This window comes from Prunus avium, chromosome 5 (assembly GCF_965620075.1).
Source record: "Prunus avium chromosome 5, drPruAviu1.hap1.1, whole genome shotgun sequence".
In the NCBI taxonomy this organism is placed as follows: Eukaryota; Viridiplantae; Streptophyta; class Magnoliopsida; order Rosales; family Rosaceae; genus Prunus; species Prunus avium.
In genome coordinates this window covers 14,281,451-14,298,907 of record NC_142288.1, presented here as the reverse complement: position 1 = coordinate 14,298,907, position 17,457 = coordinate 14,281,451, and the positions used below count along the sequence as shown (strand labels likewise).

At 37.9% G+C, this 17,457-nt stretch overlaps 4 protein-coding genes and 1 non-coding gene across 8 annotated transcripts; 3 read left to right on the top strand and 2 right to left on the bottom strand.

Moving 5' to 3' along the window:
- Positions 1-4,123, top strand: LOC110755083 (AT hook motif DNA-binding family protein). 2 transcript variants are annotated; one of them, XM_088253589.1, is made up of 6 exons: positions 1-176; positions 796-1,440; positions 2,202-2,254; positions 2,467-2,598; positions 3,080-3,241; positions 3,520-4,123. In XM_088253589.1, the coding sequence occupies exons 2-6, from the start codon at positions 891-893 to the stop codon at positions 3,751-3,753; spliced, it is 1,131 nt and encodes a 376-aa protein (XP_088109715.1). In that variant the 5' UTR covers positions 1-176; positions 796-890; the 3' UTR covers positions 3,754-4,123. The 2 variants fall into 2 exon arrangements, with proteins under 2 accessions (XP_088109715.1, XP_088109716.1); XM_088253590.1 differs by lacking the exon at positions 1-176 and adding an exon at positions 374-518.
- Positions 4,124-4,770: 647 nt separating this feature from the next.
- LOC110755095 (NAD(P)-binding Rossmann-fold superfamily protein) lies at positions 4,771-7,760 on the bottom strand. The gene is made up of 5 exons (XM_021956257.2): positions 7,465-7,760; positions 6,949-7,291; positions 6,275-6,552; positions 5,922-6,118; positions 4,771-5,427 (listed from the first exon to the last, which is right to left on the bottom strand). The coding sequence occupies exons 1-5, from the start codon at positions 7,652-7,654 to the stop codon at positions 4,975-4,977; spliced, it is 1,461 nt and encodes a 486-aa protein (XP_021811949.2). The 5' UTR covers positions 7,655-7,760; the 3' UTR covers positions 4,771-4,974.
- A 1,066-nt stretch (positions 7,761-8,826) lies between these two features.
- LOC110755096 (heavy metal-associated isoprenylated plant protein 44-like) lies at positions 8,827-10,002 on the bottom strand. Its single transcript, XM_021956258.2, has 3 exons — positions 9,611-10,002; positions 9,397-9,469; positions 8,827-9,174 (listed from the first exon to the last, which is right to left on the bottom strand). Exons 1-3 carry the CDS (start codon positions 9,614-9,616, stop codon positions 8,972-8,974), a joined length of 282 nt encoding a protein of 93 aa, XP_021811950.1. The 5' UTR covers positions 9,617-10,002; the 3' UTR covers positions 8,827-8,971.
- Positions 10,003-11,696: 1,694 nt separating this feature from the next.
- On the top strand, positions 11,697-11,781 carry TRNAM-CAU (transfer RNA methionine (anticodon CAU)). The gene is given in 2 exon segments: positions 11,697-11,734; positions 11,746-11,781. It is a non-coding gene; the product is annotated as a tRNA-Met (tRNA).
- A 2,133-nt stretch (positions 11,782-13,914) lies between these two features.
- LOC110755087 (HSP20-like chaperones superfamily protein) lies at positions 13,915-17,457 on the top strand. 3 transcript variants are annotated; one of them, XR_015835862.1, is made up of 4 exons: positions 13,915-14,141; positions 15,407-16,403; positions 16,528-16,658; positions 16,877-17,012. XR_015835862.1 is itself a non-coding variant. In XM_021956246.2 (3 exons), exons 2-3 carry the CDS (start codon positions 15,458-15,460, stop codon positions 17,110-17,112), a joined length of 1,182 nt encoding a protein of 393 aa, XP_021811938.2. In that variant the 5' UTR covers positions 13,920-14,141; positions 15,407-15,457; the 3' UTR covers positions 17,113-17,457. The 3 variants fall into 3 exon arrangements, 1 of the variants encoding a protein (XP_021811938.2); XR_002526434.2 differs by having other exon boundaries at positions 16,528-16,715; XM_021956246.2 differs by lacking the exon at positions 16,528-16,658 and having other exon boundaries at positions 13,920-14,141; positions 16,877-17,457.

The window sequence follows — 17,457 nt, the reverse complement described above, 5'->3', positions numbered from 1 at the left end:
ATATACGCCCGTAGACGGAAAGGCACGAAATAAAAAGAAAATATAATATCCTAATTAAAATATAACTAATAATTCAGAATTCTCGCATTTCTCAGAAAAAGGGCTTCGGAGCCGCTCTGCGTTTTCGTTCCGGAACCCTAGAATTTCCGCGTCGGCGTAATTTTCCTGAATTATTGGTAAGTTGAACGTATTTTTTGGGCTTATTTTACGATTTTCCTCAATTTTCATTGTATTTTCTTTTATGATTCTTTTACTTTGAATTTCCGAAAAATAAAAGATTTATTTTTTTAAAACAAATTGTTCGTTGGTGGAAGTAAAATGCTGATTTTTGTTTGGTTTAAGCTTTAATATTAAAATATTTTGCATGATCTATGCTGAAATTTGAAAAAAAAAAGAAGAAGCAAATGTAAAATTTTCCGGTGGTTTTTAAACCAGGTCTGTAAGTTGAATGTAATTCTCGTCGCAGTTATTAGGGTTTGTTGTTCAGTTGGGGTTGGATTTTACTCCCAGATTCGTGGGTAAGTATGTTGTCAGAGTTAGGGTTTAGATACTTGTTGCAGAATGAGCTTACTTGGAATCTAGCATCATCATCTTCTTCTCTTTTTTTCTTTTTTATTTTTCTGGTGGTTAAGAATTAAGATACCACAAAAATGAATAATCATTTTGTAAATACCATTTTAAATTTGGTTAGTTTTGTTTATGGATTAGGGTTTGTAAATTGTGATGATCTGAGAAATGGTAAATTTCTTTGTACTGAGCTTTTTTTTTTTTTTCTTTTTTCTTATGGTGTTTCAGAGGCTGGTTTGATGGGATTTTAGTACAAGTGCAAAACTGCAAATAATAATTATTATTTTTAAATTTTTTTAAAAAAAAAAGAAGAAAAAAAAAAGATGTCGGGATCTGAGACAGGAGTGATGACGAGTAGAGAGCCGTTCAGCGTCGGTGGTCTGCAGAAGAGTCCGCTGCAGTCACAGGCCGCCATACAGAACATGCGCTTGAACTTCAGTCCTGACGGCGCTGCTGCTGCTCTCTACAAGCCTGTCGCCGCCGCCAACTCACCCACTTACCAGTCCTCCGCCGCCGCCTCTGCCGCCGCAGGCGGTTCTGCTCCTGTTCCGGTAGCGGCCGGCGAGGGTTCACAAGGTGCTGCTGTTATGGCCCCTGCTCCTGCTGCTGCTGGGCTTAACATGAACATGGGTAGCGAGCCAATGAAGCGGAAGAGAGGGAGGCCCAGGAAGTATGGGCCAGATGGCACCATGGCATTGGCTCTCTCACCTTCAGCTGCGTCTGTCACCGTAACCCAGTCCAGTGGTGGAGCCTTTTCTCCTCCTCCTCCTCATCCTCCTCCTCCATCTGTAGGTTCTGCTTCACCCACTTCCATCAAGAAAGCCAGAGGCAGACCACCTGGTTCTACCAAGAAGCAACAATTGGATGCTTTCGGTAACGCTTCTTTCCTTTTATTATTCTAATTGGGTTTTCCACAAATCTTTTGAATCTAATTGGGTTTGCTTTAATTTTTTGTGGGCTGCGTTTTAAACCTGCGTTCTTCTGTGTCTTTGATGTTGCTATTGTTTTTCTTTTGCGTTTACCCATGTCTGTCGCGTGGTGATTTTTCTACGTTTGAGTGAGCCGTTGGGTTTTAAGGCAACAGTGGCTTTGACTTATTCCCATACCGGGATCAACTAAGTTCTATTTTTATGTTACTTTGTCTTAGTTTTTTTTCTTACTTACTATCTTCTCTATTGGAGGTTCTTGTTCCCACCCATTTGGGTTTCTGACAGAAAATGAAGTGGTCGTTGTTTTTTATTTAAGAGAAAGGGATATATTCGTGGATGACTATGAAATAGAAAAGGGTATTGGAACTGAGGTTCTGTTCAGTGTCTCTTGAGATTCTTATGTTTCAAAATTACTTATCTGCCCTTGGTTCTTGTATTGCAATCAGATGCTGTAAGCTCAAAGATATTGAACCTTTGATTATTCATGATATTTCCATGCTTAAATCTTATTATTTCAACCATCAAGTGGTAAGACAAAATTGTTTATTTGATTCCTTATATAACTCATAGATGCCTGCTTGCAGTGGCAAGGATCTTGTTTTATTGTTTCCTTTTCAAGAATTCAATTTTGATGTTGCTTTCCCCCCTGCAAATTACTGTATAATAATAACGGTGCTATGTTTTTATTTGTTTTCCTCTTTGTAGGATCTGCGGGGTTTGGATTTTTGCCACATGTTATCACTGTAAAAGCTGGAGAGGTTTCTAATTCCCCTTCTTTCTTTAAATTTTTTATTTATTTTTACTGCTCTTCCCTGTTTGAACATCACTGCACTCTTACTCTGAATAGTATGCAGTTTCCATATTCTCCAACTTCTTATGTGTTTCATATTATCAACTTTTGAATTTGACTCATCATTTTTCTAGTTGATTACAGTGTTGAAATTTTATTTTACTGCATTTAATCTTTCAGGATGTATCGGCAAAAATAATGTCATTTTCTCAGAATGGTCCTAGGGCTGTTTGCATCTTGTCTGCAAATGGAGCCATTTCTAATGTGACTCTTCGCCAACCGGCCACATCTGGTGGAACTGTAACATATGAGGTTTGTGAGATTGCTACCTGTCTGTTGGCCTTCCCTTGCATTGAAGTTGAACTGTTGCATAGGATGTGCTGACTCTTTCATGCGGTTGTATTGAAAGTATGTCGGGCCTCAATAGTTATCCTCTGGGAGTATGGACAGGATGAAAAGTTACTCCAAGTCCTTCTAGGATTGAAATTGAATTGTGTCAAAAGAAAAGAAAAAGCTTGGTGGTGAAGTTGGTAACAGCTAAAGTTTACATATACTCCACAACGCTGTGAAGAAAAGCACTCTAGGGGGCTACAGTAGTGATTTTTGTTGTTTCTCATATTGCGGCTTTTACTAGTTTAAATTTCCCTTGACCTAACACGAGTAATTATCATGAACTTTTTGTTACTTAATCATTTGGTAATTACGATAGGAGGTCGGCTTCATTTTATGTATATTTTCTACCTATGAATTATTCTCTGCTAATTCCTGTTTTCTTATGAATTTTCATATGCAGGGGAGGTTTGAAATTCTAACACTTTCTGGCTCATTTCTTCTATCTGAAAGTAGTGGCCAGCGGAGTAGAACTGGCGGCTTAAGTGTGTCATTATCTGGCCCAGATGGTCGAGTTTTAGGTGGTGGTGTGGCAGGTCTTCTGACAGCTGCCTCCCCTGTTCAGGTACATTTCTTTTAACTTTTCCCAAACAGTTATTTGTGTGTGCGCATTTTTATTTATTTATTTTTAACTTGTGATGCGAAAATTATTAGTTTAAGTTCAGAAGATTTTCCACAGTATGTGTGGGTCTATGAACTGTGATGTTAACACTGGACAGGCCCTATATTTGTTTCTTTGAGAAAAGGGAATTTATCAGCAGTATTAGCACTGCCAGATACAGCGTCTTCATATGATTGAACGTAATAGAAACAATGATTTTACGATTGCAAAATCCATTGCAGGTAGTAGTGGGGAGCTTTGTTGCAGATGGTAGGAAAGAATCAAAGACAGCAAACCAATTGGAGCCTGTAGCACCGAAACTTGCACCGAGTAGTGGGCCAACAGGGGCCAGTAGCCCCCAGTCACGCGGAACGCTCAGTGAATCTTCAGGCGGACCTGGAAGTCCGCTTAACCAGAGTACAGGAGGCTGCAATAACAGTAACCCGCAAGGCATGTCAAGCATGCCATGGAAGTGAAGCTTTCATAACTCCAGCCTTTTCACTAATTTGTGTAGTAGGCAAGATCAGGATCAGCAATGTTGTGTTTTTTAACTTTATTCGGAGTCTCGAGGGCACCCCGTCGTAGTTTCAACCTTGTGTAATGTATGTTTAGTAGAATAAGAACTGTATAATACTTTACAGCTTGACCTTATAGGATGTGGGCAGCTGAAAGTGTCAACCAGGTAACAAGAGGTGTGTGTGAAATAGAAATTAGATTAAGCCTTGTGCTTTTAGGACTTGGTAGGATTAGGATGAGTTGGTGATCTAGTTGTTTATCATGTGTTGGCTTGTTGTAATCTTTGTAGACCCTTCCTTCAGATATGCTCAGCTTCACCTTATTCTCTAACGATAAGATGGTAAATGGTGCCAATTTGATTCTAACCATTCTGTTTTGTAGAACCATCTCTTCTTTTGGGTCATGGTGTTGCTTTCTTTTTTCTCTTTTTCCTGTCTTGCTTGGTTCATGCCCATGTAACTCCATTTGTTACTGTTGCAAATATGGATATGTTTATCACCTATGGTGCTGAGTTCAGAGAAAGTCTTCGCCATTGTTTCTGGGTTTCTGGTTTTTGTAGTATATAGTCTTTCGTGCAGTGAGATCAACAAGCATCTACGGTTAAAAGTTGCCTGCGTCTGCCCTTAGCATTTATCTGCGATACTCTAAATGCATACCAAATCAGAACTTAAATCAGCAATTATCGCAACTGAGTTTTGCACTTAAATAAATTTGCTTATGTTTCTCCATAACCATGAGAAACAAAAATGATGTTTCACTTTATCTTTTGGGACCTTTTTGTTTTTGGTTTTGAATACAAGTTATATTGGGGGAAGGGAGAATCAAATCTAGAACCTGGAGTGCATGGGTAATTGCTCTTTAACCACTTGAGCGACGAGGCCCTTACCTTTTGGCACTCCAAATTGTATAAAAATATTAAAATAAAATACTCAATTAGAGTGTTAGAATTTAAGTGGGAGTGCCAAAATCGCTTGGGATATTTAAGCAAGGAACCAAACTATAATCAAACGTATGAATTTCCATCTCTGGAAACTTTGAAACTGTGAGAATCACATCGCTTCAACCCTTTTGTAACAGACACATGTATTGTATTGTACGTACATAAAACCATGTTCTCTCATACAGAACATGCATAAAACCACTATCTTATAAAATTCTATGAACACTACTACAGGCACGCATTAGTGACGAGGAGCTCTTGCCTTCCGTGCTCTCTTCAACAGAAAACGTAATGAAAAAAACCCAAGAGCCAAGGTCTGCCAAAACCATCCTCTTGAGTTAGCAGGGTCCACCCTTTTTGCCAGCTTCCACGCGTATACAGCCTCTCCAATATGTGCTGCTGCAGCTAGGAGAAACGTCATCCTAACTACTCTCATTGACCGGAGAAAGAAGAGGCTAATAGCTCTGAAGAGTGGCACAGGTCCAATGTCTGGCAGATAAGCAGCACAGAATAGTGTGGCCATTCCAAGCACACAAAATAGCCATGCATATATTGTAGGCCCATCCAGAGTTTTCCTTTTCCTCTCCTGCCAGTATGAGATCGTAGCAGCCATTCCCTCTCGAGGAGTCACCATTGGGACATAGCCAAGCTCCTCCTTTGCTTTAAGGAAAGAGAAGTAATGGGTAACACCAACCTGTAATTTATACAAGAGATTCAACAAATGTTGACAGAGATGACATGAAGCTCTACTTTATATCCATAAAAAAAATGCAATGATTGATGGTTTTTCTCAGAAGATTAGAATCAAATTATTTCTTGAAGCTTGATTTCTCTCCCAGAGGAACCATATAGCTCAGAGAAACTGTGAATCGGAATAGAGGAGCTCACCACAACAGTGAGATAAAAGAGCTCGGCCACAATATCACTCAAGGCGTGAAACAAGTAAATACGGTCTAGTGCATCGGGAACTTTGATCAAGGATATCTTGATTTACAGGGATAAAAAAAAGGGAAATCATGTATGCTAGATGGAAAGCCTTCCGGCTTCAACTGTAATTATATTCACTCTCCACATTGCAGAAATTTTTGTTTCTATTGAGAGGGGAAAACAGTGAATGGATAAAGATAGAACTGCCACATGCATATCTCCAATACAGCCAAAACTTAAAAATGGAAGGATTAAGCAAACCTTGTATACTTCAGCAGGAAGGATCAATGGCTGAGGAAGCCACCATCGATTTAACCATGGATACAAGATAGTATAGACTGCCCAAAAAACCTTTCCTAAAGAAAGAGCACGAGGTACAGACAAGGAGGCCTTTGGTAGGTCATAATCCAAGCTTCTCAGCAGAGGTCGGATGAACTCAAAGGTGTTGACTGGAGACCCTGTAAGAAAGGTTGGTTTTCACCTTTTACGTTTCAGATACTACTCTTTATGTCAAAGGAATAGTTCGATAATCTGTGTCTAGCAAATTCCAGTTAATAATATGACAACAAAAAGAAACTAAATTCAAAAAGGTAAAGTAAGGGTTGCATTGTTACCATCGGATACAAAATATGGCTGACCAGCAGCTATGGGATGTCTTTCTTTATCTCTCCCAGGAATGTCATCCAAAAGTCCCATGCTTGCCATTACCAGTGCAAGTACTAGGTTATCGACATAAATCCAATCTGTTTTTACATTTGCTTCGCCAATTTTGAATGGAACTAGGCCTAACTTTGCCAGAGACACTATCCTTGGAAGGTGCCTTTCTTCACCTGGACCATAGATAGCAGCTGGACGAACTGCACAGGTGTAAAGGCACTTCCCACTCTTCTTCCTATAAAGCATAGAAACAACCACATCTCAATAATATACAATTAATGCGAAGACAAACTAAATATGGCGGATGAGAACCCATAAACAATAGCCAGTGTCATTACCAACAAAGATAACTCCACATTTCGGCTGGTATAAATACCACGATTTAATACTACTCACACTTGTGCTCACATACACAAAAGTTTTTGTACGAATCCAGCCCATGTATCCTAAGACACAAATTCCCAGTACACTAGAATGACCCTATTAACAAACACTTTTCCCTCACTAGTTTGCTCGCACGCATATCCTACGACACACCAATTCCAAGTACACTAGAATATCCCTAGTAACATATATTGTGGAATGCTTACTTAAAGAAGGCATAGGAACAATTTCAATTAAAAGTACTTACCTCAAGGGACGAGCATTGTACTTGAGGACCAACTGCTCGGCAATTGATTTACTACGGCCATACGGGTCGACATGGTTATCAATGGGGAAGTAGCGCAAGGCCTCATTCCCATTGACAATCTCCTCTCCCCCAAACACAACATTGTATGTGCTCACATAAACAAGCCTTTGGATCCCAAACTCAAGACAAGCGTCTAATATATGACAGGTTCCATTTATATTGACCTCATCAACACGACCAAACTGCAGCATTTCTTTCCCTGACATGCCATATGAAGCAAGGTGGAACACACAGTCTGCTCCACGCAGAGCCTTTTCAACATCTTTTTTATGGGTAACATCCCCTGCATGATTATTACTACTGATTATTAATATTTACATAAAAATATTGAAAAATTCAATATACCCAAGTGAAAAAAATTGAACTTGAAAGAGAAAACGCAAAAGAAATGAAGAAAGTGGATGAATTTGAAAGCGTAGCAAAGGGGTAATGAGCAATTGAGAAGATGGATCGAACCTTGGACGCAGTGGACGCCGTGTTGGCGGAGATTGGTGGACCAAGGGGAGGTCGTTCGGAGGTCAAAGGCTCGGACTTGGTGAGCTCCTCTTCGAAGCAGCTCCAAGCAGAGTGCGGAGCCCACAAACCCCAACCCACCCGTCACCACAAAAGTGTTACCTTCTATGCCTTCATTTTCACTTAAGTGCATCTTTTCTTGCTTTCCTTCGTTCTTGTTGTTTACTCGAATCGAACTTAAAGACCGACTCAGAAGAAGACTCTCACACACAAGTCAGGTCACAACAAAATGGTGGATAAGGAAGTACAAGAATTTGATCTGTCGTGCCGTTGGTGCACGCACTAGTGGCCATGACACGTGTCTATTTTAAATTCTCAATTAATTATTCACCTAAAAAGAAAAATTACATTAAATTCAAATTCAGATTTTGTTCTTTAATCAGATTCAGATCTGTGTTTTAGATCTCACCACGCATCCTAACGAGTAATATTTCAGCGGAGCTGTGATACATGCGGACTCTGTGAAATGAGTTGTATTCAGTAGAACGGTACAAATAAGTGATGTTTTAGTAGAACGGTATAATAAATGGTATTTGGATAGAACGGTAACATCACGTTATTATTCATGTTTGCACCATCGTGATCCACTTTGGACAAAAACATTGTCATTATGATCCATTTTGACGAGTCATCCTTGATGCAACACTATAGTCATAATCAATTTCAATTAGGCGAAAACTTGTATATCACGGAGAGGTAATACTATTTTGCTATTACCAACCAATTACATTGCTTCACACGTGATACCTTTTTCACATGACGTAATGTGATTAGTTGGAAATAGCAAAATAGTGTGTTATCTCATTCTCTTGAATTAGGCCCTGAACAAGTCATTTGAAACACACACATACCAACGACCATCACTTAGATGAAGGCACTACGAACATGGCCATAGTTTGTGATGAAGGGAACATGGCCATAGTTTGTGATGAAGGGGACTCGATCATGACCAATACGACCGAGTTCCCCTTGGTTACTATCGTTACTTGTTTTTTATTCTTGGAAAAGAACTAAGGCCCCCTTGGTTGTGAGAAACTACATATCAAGGACCAAGTGTTCTTTGTCAAAAGGAGACAAAGCTTGTTTGTTTTTTTGGTCAAAGAAAATAAAGCTTGTTGGTTGGTTGTGATGAAAAGGATCAAGAGCCCTAACTTGACAAAAGGGGAAAGCCTCCCTTGGTGATGACAAAATGAACTACTGGTTATGAAAAGAATGGTAAGGGCCGCTAATCATTACAAGGACAATCCATGTGACATGCAAAATACAGAAAAGGAAAAGAGAGTTAAAATATATATATATATATTTTGAAAATCACAAACACAACCTTGGTAATTGGTATGCCATCCCAGTCCCACACATGAAACAACTCAGTGACTCAGATGGGTAAAAAAAAAGAAAAAGAAAAAAGAAAAAGAAAAAAGAAAAAAGAAGAAGAAAGTTGTAATATCTTCTAGAACAAGTTGAAGTTGAAGTTGTTGAATCTCAAGCTTCCATAACTGGCGCTGGCATAAGCAGTGAGGAGCTCATTTTGGGGAGACCAGAAATCAGCTTTCAATCCTCCTCTCCTGATTGCTTTCAGTAATTTGTTCCTGTGTACACATCCTGTTACAATCACCTTCTGACTGTATGCATCTACTTCCACTTTTTCTATCCCTGTAATTAATTGTAAACCACCGTCATTACCATCCATATATATATATATCAATTGTAGTTTAAGACATGACAACTTCTATATATAGCATATTTCATATACCACAAAGAAAGGTGTATGAAACATGTTATATGGAAGTTGACTCGTCTTAAACCACAGTTCACTAAAAGAGAAAGGTATATGAAACATGAGATAGACAAGTTTTTTTCCTCAACACAAGGTACCTCTCAACTTGGACAGGCATTTCCTAAGTCGCTTCTCATGTATCCCAACCATCTCCACCTTCAACTCCACACTCTGCAAATTAACCAACAATATTAGATATAACAATGTAACATAACTTGTGAGGGAAAACACAACCGCTACACTTGCAAGAAATGAAAGGGTTAATTACTTGAAGAAAATAGATATTAATGCATGAATCCAATATAATATTACCTCCATGAGAGAATTCTGGACTGGAAATGATCAACTGATGATGTATGTATGTATGTGTATGTATGTACAGAGGCTTGGAATGAATTAAAGGAGCAAAAAAATGAACACAATGAAGAATGGATGAATGAAACAGATAGAGATTTTCAGTCACTCATATATAAGAGGGTTATAGAGTGGGGACATGAAAAAGATGGAATAAACAGTAAAGCAATCTTGGTTTCTGGGACTGTCTCTGCCTCGACAAAACTTCTAGAAATTATATGATCTGATCTGCTTTGTTTTTAATTAATTATACTTTGCTTTTTCAAAGACACAAGACATATACCCTGGAACAAGGAAATAAACGGTTAACATAAGGAGACAGAACAGTGAGTAAGCTCAAGCTTCTAGGCTTCCCGTCTGCGCAAAGCAATGTGTGTGAGTCTCAAGCATTTTGAAATGAATGGCTTTGACGGTCCAACTTACCCTTTGTGTTTCTTTGACGGGAATGCAGTCAATTCCTTAGGAATTTGCAATCATTGAGTGGATTATCTGAGCCGTCTACTGCATGATCTTGCTTGGTGGGGACATTCTCTCCTATCTTTAGTTCATAAAGACAAAAAAGCGATCCCTCCTATCTTTAGTTCATAAAGACAAAAAAGCGATCCCTCGATCTGCTTCTAGTGTTGTGTTCTATTGACCAAGCATATACTTGTACATATCGCAAATTGCAAGGTGGGAAAAAGGAAAAGAGTGAAAAAGAAAAAAGAAAAAAGAACTTGATGCAAGGAAAAAAACTTCCCAGCAAGTTTGGTATTTTTGGGTTCTCTCTTCTATGTAGTTTTACTTAGCCCATATTATTCATTATTAGGGTTATTTACTTAAATAATTCTTAAATTTATACTTGAGTTGTATTTTGGTCTCTTAACTAAATTATCCGCTCAAATGGTCCATCAACTCTTTATTATTTGGCAAATTGGTCTACCGTTACATTCTATCAATATTGTCATTAAATATGAGGGTAAATTAATCATTTCATGCATTAAAAATAAATAAATACTGAAAAATGAAATAAAAAGCTTTTAATCTCTCTCTCTCTCTCCCTCCACCCCCCCCCCCCCCCCCACCAATACGATTATTAGGGCCAGTTTGATAACGTTTTAAAGGGTTCTTTTCATTTTCAAAGAACAAAAATGAGGAAAAAACACGTTCGGTGCCCCAAAAATAGAAAACACTGAGAATGTTTTCATAAAATGAAAACAAGTTCATGTGTACTTGTATCTCATGGGAAACGTTTTTATAAAAATAACTCACATACTATTATTTCAAATTGTACTACCAGACACGTTTTCATTGTTTTTGTTTTCTGAAGATGTTTTCTAATTAATCTACCAGACGCATTTTCATTTCTTGAAAATGCAAATTCGTTTTCTTGTTTTCATTCTCTGAAAATATTCTAAGAAAACATTCTTCGAAAACGTTACCGAACGAGCCCTTAGTCACTAGCTTTTTGAGTCCTTGAGTGAAAATAGAGCAATCAAATTTATTTCTTGTTACACTAGTTCTGAGTCGCGGGATGGGTTATGGGTTCTCCGAGTTGGGGAGCGGGGGGGTTAGGAGGAGGGGTCTGTAGGGAAATGGGGGAGAAGAAATCGGGGGAGGGGGGGCACTTTTTTCTCTTTTTCTTCAAATTCTTCAAATTTTGTATTAATTTTAACTCTTTTTTATTTTTTAATTATGAAAAGTCATATTTACCTTAAAATTTGGTTAAATCTAATAGAAAATTAGACGGTGGGATCAATTTGACAAATAATAAAGAGTTGATAGACCATTTGAAAGAATAATTTAGTTGAGGAACCAAAATGCAATTCGTGTATAAATTTAAGGACCATTTGAGTAAATAACCCTTCATTTTTATTAGATGCTACAATTTAAAGGGAAGACTTGAAGCGACGCTTAGGTGTGGTCCTGTCCATTGGTTCAAATTACTATAACTTATTTGGTTGGTTAATCGTTAATGTTAAACCAAGGTCCATAAAAGAAGAAATGAAGATACTAGTTCCCTTAACAGGTTAATATATCATTTGGAGCGATTAGAAAACCAACCGGGGTGGTGGCGCAGTTGGCTAGCGCGTAGGTCTCATAGCTTCTGAGTTATCCTGAGGTCGAGAGTTCGAGCCTCTCTCACCCCAGCTCTGTTTTTCGTACCATTTTTTTTGTTTCCTCAAATTGCTTTGGCCAATTGGCAATAAAGCCCAGTTTTTCATACCTTAATATAAATGCAGCTTTTGTTTAAACTCAAAAGAGAGTTTATTCTTGTGGTAGATAATAATTTAATTTCACTTAATCTGAATAAGGTTAATAACTAAAATATAGCATCTAATTTTACAATAATGTAATTAAAAAACCTCAAAATTTCACACATTGTCACTCCTTCTAAATCAATCACAATGCCACATATCCACCTCCGGCAACCCTTTCTCGTTAGCCACCACTCGCAGTCGGCCATCACTGCCCACCGACACCACCATCTCCAGCCGACGACCAACTTCAACGCCCTTTATTTAAGCGTGACAACGGGTTGTGTCGTGTCAGGATAATAAATGTGTCAAGACTACTCAACCCAAACTCGACCTATTTAATAAACGTGTCGTGTTGGGTCGTCTTAAACAAGTTACCTGGTTAATAATTTGTTTACTTTATTCCTAGTTTCCAATAGATTCATACACTTGTGGGTATTTATAGTTGGATGATTAGCATTTTAATTTGTGTAGTTAAAATTAGAAAAATAAATAAATAGAAAAATATTTACTTAACATTATTATTAATTTAAAAAAAAAAAAAGAAAAAAAAAAGAAGAGGAACAGGAGACTACATTAATTTTTTTTAATTTTTTTTTTAAACAACAAAAAAAACATCAGGGCCACTTCTTGATTTCACAATAGGAGACTTTAGTTTGGCCCTCTAGATCTCCTCTCTCGGATTTTCTTACACCGCTTCTTAGGGCTCATCACTTGAGCTTCCAAAGATCCCTTTCTTAGGTTTAGCAAAACTTGGATCTCCTCACGCACGTTTACCCAGCCGATCCAAGGCCTCCAGATGCTCTTGCATGTCCTTAGAGTAAAAATTTACCATCCTTGATAGATTTTGATTCTCTTCCTGCATTATTTCAAGCTGGTGTCGTGTCTCCTCCAAAGTCTTTGCCCTCTCCTTTTTCAATCTCCTTATACTACTCTGACAATTTGCAACCAAATTTTATTTTGCCACCAACTGACTTGTTAACACTTGCACCTCATGAGATTTCACAAAGAGTCGATGACCCCTACAAAGTAAAACACACACAAAAAAAGAACACAAGAATTTATAGAGGTTTGGCATTGGGCCTAAGTCCTCTTGGTGATCCCCGAGAAATTCAATAGTATGAAAGAACCCTTTTGGATACAATGAAGAACCCCATTTGATCTCTCACAAGCTCTCTTTTCTCTCACCCTTGGCTCAAACCCAATTTGATGTCTTAGCTTTCTCACGTTTTAATAACTAAGCTCTAAAGTGCCTATTTATATGTCATAGGGCTTTAATACAATTATGGAAGGAATAGGAAACATAAAGGACTCCAAAACTAGGAGAAAATCTATCCAGATTCGCTAGGGATATGCGCTAGATTCGCTTGTCCCGCTCAAGCACATGTGTTCGCTTGAGTTTGAGCATTGCCGCTCGAGCGCTTGAGTCTAGGTCTGGGTGAGAAGTACCGCTTTACCGCTCGAGCGACTGTAGTTTCCGCTCGAGCAGTATAGCCCAGTCAAACTACTGCAACTCTTTTGACCGTATGTTTCCTTCACTCCTTTCGCATCTTTAAGTGAGCCAAACATCAACAATTGTATGGGGAGGAAGGACGACAGCAACTTTGTGTATCTCACTTTTTTTCTTTTTTTTGTTGGTTAGAATAATTAAAATTGTTGTTTGAGTAAAACAAGGAGCACTAGTGAATGTTAAGACTACTAATTATATGTGCCATTGGATTAAACCCAGAACCTTTATTAAAGAGGTCCTCATAGATCTTCATTTGTAGGTTCTTTGTCGATAAATATAGTATGCACACATATATAAGAGCGGTCAAGACCTAACATGTTAGTAATCTGATACGACATCAACTACATGTGGTACCCCACACCACAATCTATCACATAATCCTAATCATTTATTTTTAAGGTCATACTTGAAAGATCATTCCTACAAAAATTCACTCAAATAAAGAAGAATTTAACTATCTAATTGTTACCAAATAAATAAAGGTACATGACAATTTTAGCAAATTGAAAAGAATTAAATATGTTTTAAGATGACAGTTACGGTAAACTACAGTACCCATTTCTGACTTTTGGCGTAAAATAATAAAAACCCTCTTCTGAGCCTGCACCACCTGCATGGTCATCGTCTTCTTACAATTAGAGCTTCCACAGAGCAAGCGAGAGAGAGAGAGAGAGAGTGGGGTTGAACTAAGGGCTTGCACTTTTGAGTTGCGGTCGCTGTTGATCTGGAAAGGAGGACTGAGGTAAGCAGATTTGGTTGTAACAATCATCCAGAAGAAATTTTGAATTTTGAATTTCTTGATAAATGGGGCACTTTGGCATTGGAATTTAATTCCAGCTTGAAATCCATCAATTGTGAATTCGGCACTGTAAGGGCCGATGGCAAAATGCATTGCCAAATCCATGAAACCAAACTGACCATTTACTGAATGTTTATTTGATTCATTATTTTGCTATCTGGTTCTTGAATTTGCTCAAGTAGAGTAGAGGGTTTGGTGTTGCTTTCGTTATTTTAAACTGTGAAAATATTTCTTAGAGCTCGAAGCTCTCAGGATATTTTTCTTTTGGATTACGATTAAGTTTAGTGGTGGAGCATGAGAGGTGAAGATACAGAAACTTAAGTCCGAAATCAAAGAATTTTTTCTTTTGTGGTTAAATTTGAGCAACCATTTTGGTTCGCTTGCATAACTTGTAAACCCAAAAGAGGGAATATTCAAAGAAGCATAATATTTAGCCTCAAAGCTCTATGAGTGTGTAACTGGAAGGGAATAAAAAAAGACGATACCAAACAAAGATAACTACTTTTTACATAAAAGAAACTAAAACCTAGATGAGAAGTTAAAGGAAGAAACAAAGACATAGCTTTTCTCAGAAAATTATTGGAACAGTCAATATTCAACTTGATTAGAGGGAAGTTTTGTATTGAGGGCTTTCCAGGATGGTGTTCTGTCTGCTGGTTTAGGTTTTCTCTTTGGGTTTTTCCGTTTCTTCTGTTGTTTTAGGTGTTTCATGCACTAATTGTCCATGCTACTTGTATATCTTGTCTTTTCTCTTAATAGATCTTGTGTTTGTTATAAATATATAAGAAAACAGTAAATATTCAACAAATTTATCATCAGAAAACCTAAAACAATACCTAATTCCAAAATCATCAGTTACATATGATACCCAGTATCCAAACTTACATTTTGAAGGAAATAGAATTTTTTTTTTCTCTAGCCACAATCTGATTTTTGAATATTAATTTATGTGATGTGAAAACCTCATCTCTAAATTTCTTAGCCAAGATTACTAAATCTTTATGTGAGTATCAACCTAGTGACATTGTCTAACACTGTAAACGCACCCACCGGTTAAAAGTTAAGTTTTTCATTTTTAAAATTTATAGAAGTAAGAAAAAAAAATTCTATGCAGTGAATCTTCTTATCTTGAAACCATGAAGAGCAATATATTTTAGTATGTTGTTTCGAGTCATTTATTTATGCACTGAAGTTAGGTGAATTTACAGGTGTAGGTGGGTGTCAATAATTTTGTTATTGGAAAAGAATAAGCTAGAAGCATGGAAGATGACCTTCCTAAAACGTCAGTCAATCCATCGTTTGCCGACCAGCTTTTTCTACTGAACTTCATAATGGGCAATTATTTGGGTCCTGATGTCACGTTTGATAACCTCAAATATTCAGCATTTCAAAGGATAACTGAAGGTTCACCTCCGTATATGTCAAGTTATTTGGGGCCTTCATATGTTAGTGTGTCTCTTTTGGAGGGTTTATATTACTATCTCTTGAGAAATGTTCACCCTAGCCTCATTTTGAGACCAGAAATATTGCATAAGTATTTGAAGGGCAGCCTACCTTTGCCAAGTTCAGGGCTGACGAAAGACAGTTGGCAGTTCACAAATTTTTTCCCTTTGGATCTTCATGAACAGATATGGTACCCTGAAAGCTTCAGAATTGTTAAGGGGATTCTTTTTATTGATGATCCTGTTTCATCATGTATGAAAGAGGACGATCTGGAAAAGTTCAAATCTTTATCTGGTATAAATAACATGAAAATTGATATAGATGAAGCCATACGATATCAACACGAGTACCTGGATAATGGGGAAAGTAAGACGAATTGCTTGAATGATGATTGCAATTTCACAAAGACAGAATTTTTTTCCAATGGAAATGGAAATTGGTCGGAAAGATTTCAGCAAAAATATAAGAGAAGGTGCCTCTCTCATTCTCCATCAAAGCCAGCATTTCCCCAAGTTGTTACTACATCAAAACATTTAAGCAAATATGGAGCTTCATGGATGACCTGCCAACCAGATGGACCTGTGTTCATGCCCCTTATCTCTGTTCCTAATTTGGAAGAATGTACTTCAGATTCTTCTGTTGTTTTGTCTGGGACTGCCAGGAAAGGGGTAGTTGGGCCACCTGTTGGTGTTGTGGACATTGGTGTTAGCAAGGCTGCATATTACTTCCGGGTTGCTCTACCAGGGGTCAGGAAGGATTTTTGTACGTTCTCCTTTCGTTACATCTTTTCATTTATTCTTGCTGACATATGCTATTAAAATGCCTATAGTTTGGTGTCCCCTTTATGTTTTTAAAGTTTCTAAGGCACCTCCTCTACCTTGAATAGGATACTTGTCTCTCAATGCATCATCGAGTGGAACAGAGTTTATATGCAGTTAATGTTCCCATTGCTGCCAAGATATAGGGCGGATGTATATTCTAGGTAGCATTTTTTTAATGATTCTCACTCCTGAGAAGGTGAACACAAGAAAGCCTCTTGGAAGCTGTATCTTATCCCACCTCCCCGCATTCTAGGTCTGATCGGTATTGGGGAATTTGTTTGAACCCATGAAGTATACGTGCAAGCCTGTACTCACACGTTCATGCTAGGCACAAAGCATATCTCATATATTCTTTTCATCAGCTAAATGTTCATGTTTTTCACATTTACAAGTTGATTTTATTTGTGGTAACAGGTCAATTCAATTGTGAGATTGAATCTAATGGCAAGATTCATCTCCAAGGCGTCACAAGTGGTGGAAATCCCATAAGGAAACGTTCGCGTGTATTCCAAATGAAATTGCAGCAATTATGCCCACCCGGACCATTCACGCTCTCGTTCAGCCTTCCGGGACCTGTTGATCCAAGGCTCTTTGCACCTAATTTTGGACCTGATGGCATTTTTGAAGGAGTTATCATAAAAGACGAGTGATATCTGTTGCTGAGTTACATTCTTGATGTAGCAAGGGTCAACAAAGGGGTAGGATTTTCTGACTAGTCCAGTCACTAACATCATAGTCTGCTAGCAGGAATGTTGTAAATGTTGTAGAAAGAGTATTGGTAGGATATAGGTGAAGCGAGTGTGCTATTCCATCCTTTCCCTCACACATTTTCAGGCATGTGCATGCACATTGCACATACATCAACATAAGGTATGAAATGTACAATTTGGCGGGACACTTCATGCTTCTACGTATTTGGTGGGTCTAATTACTTGAAAAACAAAAACATTCGTTCATATTCGGATTATCGAATAATAAATCTTGTTTTTAAGTAC

What these genes read in the sequence shown, in the direction of transcription:
- LOC110755083 (XM_088253589.1), top strand. Translation starts at nt 891, where the DNA reads ATGTCGGGATCTGAGACAGGAGTGATGACGAGTAGAGAGCCGTTCAGC. An exon ending in TCACTGTAAAAGCTGGAGAG is followed by an intron (nt 2,255 to 2,466) that starts GTTTCTAATTCC and finishes TTAATCTTTCAG; the next exon opens with GATGTATCGGCAAAAATAAT. An exon ending in CAGCTGCCTCCCCTGTTCAG is followed by an intron (nt 3,242 to 3,519) that starts GTACATTTCTTT and finishes AATCCATTGCAG; the next exon opens with GTAGTAGTGGGGAGCTTTGT.
- LOC110755095 (XM_021956257.2), bottom strand. Translation starts at nt 7,654, where the DNA reads ATGCACTTAAGTGAAAATGAAGGCATAGAAGGTAACACTTTTGTGGTG. An exon ending in CGGCGTCCACTGCGTCCAAG is followed by an intron (nt 7,292 to 7,464) that starts GTTCGATCCATC and finishes ATAATCATGCAG; the next exon opens with GGGATGTTACCCATAAAAAA. An exon ending in GCCATATTTTGTATCCGATG is followed by an intron (nt 6,119 to 6,274) that starts GTAACAATGCAA and finishes CCTTTCTTACAG; the next exon opens with GGTCTCCAGTCAACACCTTT.
- LOC110755096 (XM_021956258.2), bottom strand. An exon ending in ATGCCTGTCCAAGTTGAGAG is followed by an intron (nt 9,175 to 9,396) that starts GTACCTTGTGTT and finishes AATTAATTACAG; the next exon opens with GGATAGAAAAAGTGGAAGTA.
- LOC110755087 (XM_021956246.2), top strand. Translation starts at nt 15,458, where the DNA reads ATGGAAGATGACCTTCCTAAAACGTCAGTCAATCCATCGTTTGCCGAC. An exon ending in AGGGGTCAGGAAGGATTTTT is followed by an intron (nt 16,404 to 16,876) that starts GTACGTTCTCCT and finishes TTGTGGTAACAG; the next exon opens with GTCAATTCAATTGTGAGATT.